The sequence below is a fragment of the Beta vulgaris genome, chromosome 6, assembly GCF_026745355.1.
Source record: "Beta vulgaris subsp. vulgaris cultivar EL10 chromosome 6, EL10.2, whole genome shotgun sequence".
In the NCBI taxonomy this organism is placed as follows: Eukaryota; Viridiplantae; Streptophyta; class Magnoliopsida; order Caryophyllales; family Amaranthaceae; genus Beta; species Beta vulgaris.
Window position 1 is genome coordinate 1,655,322 of NC_079207.1, and position 8,308 is coordinate 1,663,629.

The 8,308-nt window shown below is 33.3% G+C and overlaps 1 protein-coding gene across 1 annotated transcript; it reads right to left on the reverse strand.

The window, feature by feature from the left end:
* Nucleotides 1–1,422: 1,422 nt before the first annotated feature.
* LOC104894907 (uncharacterized) lies at nucleotides 1,423–3,947 on the reverse strand. Its single transcript, XM_010681271.4, has 2 exons — nucleotides 3,180–3,947; nucleotides 1,423–1,709 (listed from the first exon to the last, which is right to left on the reverse strand). Exons 1-2 carry the CDS (start codon nucleotides 3,843–3,845, stop codon nucleotides 1,632–1,634), a joined length of 744 nt encoding a protein of 247 aa, XP_010679573.1. The 5' UTR covers nucleotides 3,846–3,947; the 3' UTR covers nucleotides 1,423–1,631.
* Nucleotides 3,948–8,308: the final 4,361 nt, after the last annotated feature.

An 8,308-nucleotide genomic window follows, 5' to 3' on the forward strand; every position in this document is an offset into this window, starting at 1 on the left:
CTTAAATAAATCATTAATTCTTCTTTGCTCTTTGTTTTCTATTATAAGGTTGAACTATTGTTCTCTAGTTTGTTTATTCATTTCAATTATGATTGAGTAGTTCTTTTATATATGACTAAGTTAAACTTTAATATGATTTAATTCATGATTATTTCTGTAAATTCTCATATTAATTGTTGATTGTTCTTGCTTAGTTTATTGTGCATATTCCAAGACTAGATTAGGAATAACTAGTATTGTTCTAATTCCATTGTCTTGATCACAACGAGGGTAGGATTTTGACGGATTTGAGTTGTTTAATTAAGGTCATGAAGTTCTCCATGGGACTAAGTAGAATGGATTGTTAGGAAGTCAGAGTGTCGCGTTTAATGTCTTTAATTTGCCTGATTCCACGAGAGTAGCCTTGAGTGCATATTAGGGAAGCCATAAATACTCGGGGGAGCTTTATGATATTTTATAGGGTGTACTTTTCCTTGTGAGCATTTAATTGATTAGTTTGGGGTATGAATTATTTTATATTAGTACATGCTAGTGAGGATACTTAATTGTAGAATATTTTATTTATATATTGATTAATATAGTTTATTTGACTATCATCGATATTAAACTCTTTTGTCTTACCATTACATAAAGACTAATAGAACAACTTTCTCTCTGTGAGATCGATTTTGGACTTACCCTACTACATTAGTTAGGAGGTTAAGTAAGGTTATTTATTTTTTTAAGATACACAACACGTCTATCAAATATATATTACGTAACTTAGATCTTTATGTTAAAACATGTTTCTTTATTCATCCACCATATTGCATATAATTTCACTTGATGTTATCCATTAATGAAATCTACTGTATTGTATATAAGTTCAGGTAAAACTCACTATATGAAATTAATATGGTGCACACTAAAGTTAGTGTGCACCGGGTCCATTTGAGTTTTTTTTATAGGTAATAACATAAGGGTTGAGAATAATCCCGTATTAATCTAGTTTTTGTAATTGCAGTATCTAGCACCTTCAAAAATACATACGTGAATTTTCTGTTGACATAACATAATACCAATGGTATTGTTTCTTATCTTCTACATGGGAGACCAATGTTCAAATCTTGGTGGAAGAAATTTCAATATTGTTGTGGCAGGAGGGGTTGGGGCTCTAGGTAAGTGACCATGTGCGTGGGCAGCTCAGAGAAAATTTATCTTACCACGAGTTCTTGAAAGGGGAAAAAAACAATAGCTTGTCACTGACATGTTTTACACTAGGACTACACTCCTAAAGCGATTGAAAAGCCTAAATAAATTCACAAGATCCTAAGGTGAGCAGACAGTTCAAATCCAGAAGCATCCCTTCAGATATGCCAATTAAGAAGGTATCACAGGCTCACAGAGAAACAAAGAAAAAAACGAACATGGGGATTTGGTAGATCTCTGAATAAATAGGATTGAATATTAAATATAACCTCAATAATAATAATAATACAATCAATGTAAGTATAATATAAGCTCAAGTTGTCTAAGTATGATCTCGTGATATCAATTGTACTGAGCCAAGAAATGAATAAAAAATTCATTAAAATATTAACTCAAATGAAAAAGAGAAGAAAGGGGAGAGGAAACTACTGTATCTAGAAACTTTAGAAAAGAAGCACAGCAGCGCAACCAAATGCTAAGCTGACCATCAATTTAGCTGCCCATGTGATCTTTTCTCCATTCTGCAAAATTTGGATATAAAACACCAAAATTATTCACCAAACACCAACATTTTTGCAAGTAAAATTTGGAGTAATTAATTTGGTGTAATCATTGACTTTATGATAGGTTTTTGTACTAATTAGTGGAGTATTTACGTTATTTTTTACTGACTATTTTTGTTTCTTATAGAGATTTAATTAAGAGCATTAGGAGAAAGGAAAGGCAGTAATGAAAAATAGCCATCGGAGTACAAGTGTACAACATTAGTTTTGGCAAAGCTTTCAATTAAATAATACACCCGCTACTCCGCTAGTATATAGAGTATGTGCATGTCAGCTCATGTACATTAGTGACAACTTGACAAGCCAAATAAATATATATACATTATGACAATTGACAAATCAAATAAATACTCCATCCGTTTCAAAATATAATTCTCATTTTCTTTTTTTACGGTAATTTATGCAAGTCAAATGAACATATATACTTCCTCCGTTTCAAAATAGATGCTACATTGTTGAGTTTTCCACTATTTATGAATGAGGTTTGGCCATGCATTATTTACTATTAGGTAAAATCAAATGTTATAATGTAATATGTTGTTGAATTTGTCTTAATGTATATTTTCAGAAAATCAAAATTTTATACTTTACTCTAATACATAATTAAAGATATTAGTAGTCAAAGTAGTGCCTCGACAAGCGTTTTAGTCAACAATGTACCATCTATTTTGAAACGGAGGAAGTACATCTTTAGTGGGTAGTAAATACATGTTCATTGATATTAGTCTTTGTGTATACTTCCTTCCATTTTAATCTACACACTTACACTTTTCACGCATGCCAATGTAAAACTTTAAAGACATATATCTTTAGTTTTGTATTTGTAAAAATTATAAAAAATACATATTAATAAAATACATACTAAGACGAATCTAACAAGATCCCACATAATTATGTTTTTATTCACGTATAAATCACAAACGAGAATCAAAGTGTAATTTATAAATAGTGTAAAATATCAAAATGTATAGATTAATATGAAGCGGAAGGAGTATAATCTAGTCCTTCATGTTTATCGTGAGTGAGTAAGGTTCTATTTTTACAAACGTGTTACGTAATAAGTTGGACAGCTTTGGCCTTGGGTCACTTTAGCCACACACTTACTCGGTGTCTCGGTTACTCCAATTTGGAACCTTATAGTTAAAATTCGTTACCAACTTACCACTCTTCATACTTACTTAGCCTACATTAAGCCAGTTCAATTTTGGATCATACCTAATCAAATTATAATTTAAAGAAACGCTATAAATAGTATTCTTGCGATATAAAACAAATATGATTTCAAATCCTAATTTTCTTTTAAAAAAATCCTTATCTAAACATGGCACATTATTCAATTCCCACTTTTATAAATATATAATTATTATTTAAATAGGGTATCAAAATCAAGAAAAAAAAGACAAAAGAAAAGTGGGCTAGTGGGCTCACCGACGAATCATCTTCAGATGGGCTTGGAGCATAATCATCAAGGCTATCACTATTAGGCCCAGGAGCCTCAGCTGGTGGCGCAGGTGGGCTCGACAACTCAGGAGCCGGAGCCGGTGCCAAATGATGCTTTTTACAATGCTTCTTATTCTTAAACTTGCAATGGTACGGCGGCGGCGCATGATGCTCCTCACTTGGAGCCGGCGCCGGAACCTCCTCTGGAGCCGGTGGAGCCGCCTCTGGAGCCTCTACTGGAGCCGCCGTCTCCGGTGGAGGAGCCGGCGGTGAGCTTTCTGGAGCCTTAGCCGGTACTTTGGCTGGCGCCTTAGCCGGCGCTTTGGCTGGCGCCTTAGCCGGTGCTTTAGCTGGTGGCTTAGCGGCTGGAGATGGAGCCTCAGCTGGTGTTTCAGAAACTACAGGAGCCGAAGCTGGGGATTTTTCAGGAGCCGGTGATTTCGGCTTAGAAGGAGCTGGAGCCGGTGATTTCGGCTTGGAAGGAGGTGGAGCCGAAGCTGGTGTTGGTGAATCAGCGGCTTCGATAGGAGCGGCGGCTGGAGCCGAGGATTTAGAGGGAGTTGAGGATTTAAGTGGGGAAGATGCGGGAGATTGTGCATTTGTTTGTAATATGATTAAAAATAAGAAAGCAAGGGAAATAATTTTGAAAGCCATTTTTAGAGAATAGTGAGAGAGTGGTGAAGATGGGTGGAAGTAGAAGAGAGAATAAATAGCCGTTTGGGTTTGTGAAAGATAGAAGAAGAGTAGGAAATGGTGAGTTGGGCCCACACGTCTGAAACAAAAGAATATAAGTTCAAGCTGTGATATATAGTGTCGGTTTCAAAGTGAAATTATATTATGGTGTATGTTTGTATTCTTTTGAAAGAAAATATTTGTTCACTTCACTTGTTTTGTATTTTCTCGCATTAGGGAGAAATGCAACACTTGCATTTTAGAGTCGAATTTTACGAATTTTGACCAGGAATTTTCAACATTATATAGATAATAATATGGTTGTGTGAGACATTGTTAGATTCATGTTAATGCGTAATTTCAAAATATAATTTTTATTAATATATAATTAAATATGTTTGTGGTTGAAGTTGTGTATTGGAGGCCGTAAAAACTCAAATGTTGTATTCTTTGTAGAGTGGAGCAAATACGAAATTATCTTTATTATATAAGACAATAAGGGTGGCACATGAAAAAAAAAAAAGGAAAAAAAAGGGGGTGTGTAATAACCTAATTAAGTTTAAAATAAAAAGATAAAAAAAGGCACAACAAAAAGAACTTAGTGAAGATTTACAACACACTTACTTCCCTCTTAACTAATTTGAAAAAAAAATTAAGAACCTTGATTTAGTAGGATAAATTGATTAATTAAAAATATATAAATCTCTAATTTATTAGATGTAATTAGCAATTAATTTAATTTTTTTAAATTTTCGTACATATCGTGTGCATATAAGGCTAATACATCATTATATGAGCTTATTAGTGTCTTTTTAAATTTATTTTGTCTGAAAACAATATATTTTGTTCTGAATTGTCTTATTGATGTGTTAAATTGTTGGAGATTGTCTAAAAATAACTTATTCTATTTTAACTTATTTTGTCTCAAAATAAGTTGAAGCGAACATGATCTAAGTAACAATAATTTGAGTAAGGTTGAGGTGGTGGAGTAATTGCATCGCTCCCCACTTCATATCCCTAAGATCGAGGGATCAAATCTTATGGGACTCATTTGAGGATTCTCTTTATCTTTCCCCAAGTGAATCTCTTTCATCTTACCCTAAAAAAAAGTAATAATAATTTAAGTAGAACATAGTCTTGATTAGATGTTTTTTATTGTACCAATGTTTGTTAGAAGAGGTTTTTCTCCAATTAGACCCGTTCAAACTCAAGTGATTCATCCATTCTAAAACAAGTGTAATAATAGTTTTTTTTGGAAAGTCATAAACTAAATGCAACATTTTTTTTGTCATTTTTTTTTTCTAAACTGTATCAGTACATAAAAAGAAATGGAGGATTCGAACATGTGATCGTTCACAACACTTCAATCTTAAACACTAGACTAAGACATACTTGATTCTTTAAATCCCTCTATCTCTATTTTTATAGTGGATTTTTTGAAAAATGTGCATCTTCCTTATGTTACACCTATCATAAAACGATTAGGAAGTATTATAAATGAGTTTGTATCCAATAAACACTCGAGTATGCGTTGTTTGAAAAATATAATTAGTCCAAGTCCAATAAACCCACAATTATGAGTAGTTAATTGTTTTACAAAGAATAAAAAAAGTGAGATGTAAGAAGGGTGGCTATATTATTTAGGAGTACTAATTGTTGTGGTTGAGGTGCATGTGATAAACAGGTAATCCAAGAATTGGAGTACTTTGTCTACACTCTAATTTTTTGTTGTGTGGCGGAGGGGCGAAGACTAGAATGGATGTCGCCGCGTTTATCAAATTGGCTGGAAAACGGCGGAGTTGCTTTTTTGGGGGTTCAAAGAATCGAGGAGTAGGTGATGAAATCTTTAGTTTGGATTTCACTAATAATTTTAATATTTCTTTTATGAATAATATAATCTCAATATGTTTTTGTCTATGGTATTCATTTTAATTGATGTATCTGTTGTATTCCATATCTTGATGATATCAAATATTTAAGCTGTATATAGTTTTTATTTTGCAAAAATATTAAAAACCAAAAACAATGTAATATTAATTATATATATAGAGAGAAAACTGGTCTTTAGCGACAGAACAATTTCGTCTCTAAATTGACCTTTTCAAATCCGTCGCTATATGTGCCTAGTGACTGATTTAGAGAGAAAACCCCCCGTCGTTAAAAACTTCGTCACTAATTTGAGTTAAGGACGAAAATCCATAAAATCCGTCTCTAAATTTAGAGGCGAGACTTGGAAATCCGTCCCTGATTAAATTCACTGAAAATAAAAATAGGAAATTAGCAACTATAATTTCGTTACTAACATCAATTTTAGTTGATTAATTTTAATCACCTATTGTTAGTTGTTCCGTTCAACTAGGTCCCGTTATCGGTTCATAATCTCGCTCAGGTCAACCTGGTCCATTTTTGCAAAGGGGTAAGGGGAATCCCTAGTTGCAAGAATCGTTGCTGATAGAAATCGAACATGTGACCTCCAAATTACAAGGAGAAACTCCAACCAACTAAATCAAGTACCACTTGTATACTTCTATGTATGAAATTCATAATAATTAAAAGAAATATTAGAAAAGGATCTAGAAAATCAGTTTCTAATTTAGGGACGAATTTGAATTTCCGTCTCTGAATTAGAGATGGATTTCAAAATCCGTCTCTAAATTGCGTTGTAAAAATATGGACTTGAGTAAAATTAGATACGAATTTCTAAATCCGTCTCTAAATTAGATATAACTTTCTTTGGTAAAGTGTAGGAGAAATTAGCCCAAGACTTTAGAGACAATTTTTTTAGATTCGTCCCTAAATTAGAGACGAATTTCAAAATCCTTCCGTAAATTAGAGACAGATTTAGAAAGAACGAAGGAAGTCCGCAATCATTTGAAAAGATAGGTTTCATTTGAAAATTTACATACTCACTTGACTTTAGATGTATATATAGCTATGTGATACAATATATATACACACTACAAGTTAGGCCTCCGATATTGTGAAACATGTTTAGATATAAAAAAGAAGAGAGTGAGTTATAGAATGTCTTAAAACTAGGTAATCAAATAATTCCACTTGTATGGACTACGGACACGCAATCAATTTTATCTTTTTTCTTCGCCAAATAAGGTCATGTTCTTTTGAACTTATTTTCAGTTCTGTTAACGGGGGCTAACGATTTGTCCATAATCTTCGGTAAAGAACGACTAGCAAAGAGATTACTCAGATAATGTAAAATTTCAGATTACATGAAAATGGTCACTCAATAAGAAAGAGGAGAATAATTTAGCCCACTTACAAGATCAAAGATATTTCATCCTAAGATTAATTAGTGATATAAAAAAGAGTAACTCTAAAACTTATAAACTAATTTTAGTCGCTTTTTTTTTTCTTTTAATATGAGACACTAACATGTGATTATCACTCTAATTCAAGAGATAAATAAAACCATAAAATTCATCAAGAAGCTACGATTATTCTTGGATAGCTTGTGATGATTAGGTTTATAGTGGAGTGGGGCCAAGTGTACTACGAAGCTGGAGCCAAGCTGTGATTGGAGGGACAGCTGTTGGAATGTCAAATCATGCTTGGCCTTGCATATTACTTGTAATTTTATGGCTGGCAATGGCATTTCTGCTTTTGCTTGATTATAAAGCACTGTGGCATTTGATTTCTACCAAAAGAAATAAAATAGGAGAAAAAAAGAGCACTAAATCTAGCATGGCCCTAAAGCTAAGATGATTAGATGACTAGATGAGTTTTCAGTTTTTTCGCGGGGCATTGGGTTTTTATTATTAGTTGTCCAATCTTTTTCAAGCTAGTTTTGTTGCCTCATGCCTGTTAATGTGAGTATATGACCGTTGCCCAACGTTCCAAACCCACGTGGATAGATGCTACAATATCTATTCTCTAGGGCCTTGTTTGGTGGTATATAGAGAGCTTGTCTTGGCAACCAACCGTTTGAGTCTCTTAGGGGACTCAAACGGGGGTAATTTGGTCATTTTATGTGTTGGAAGATTTCACGCACGTGTGGCTGACATTTGCTTGGTACCAATGTTAGGTTATAATGGTACCATTATCCGAAAATATTGATACCTTGGTACCAGTCCTGATAACAATTTGATACCAATGTCAGGTTATAAATTTATAATGGTACCATTTTATTTTATTTTGGGTGTTTGAGTCTTTTTTGGACTCAAACCGTTGGTTACCAAGCCTTTCTCGGTATATAGAAGTCATACTTTCTAGGAAGTTATTTTTTCCATGTATTTGAAATTTCTAAAAAGTGTAAAATTGTGTTTGGTTGATAATGGTAAGTAGAACTTCCTATGGAAAGCTCTCCTTACCTAGAGGGACGTAAGTAACTTCCTCCATTTTGGAGAAAGTAGAACTTCCTAATAAGTGCAAATTCCCATGGTTTTGCCAACCAAACAACTTCATATGCTTCTATTTCCTAGGAATTT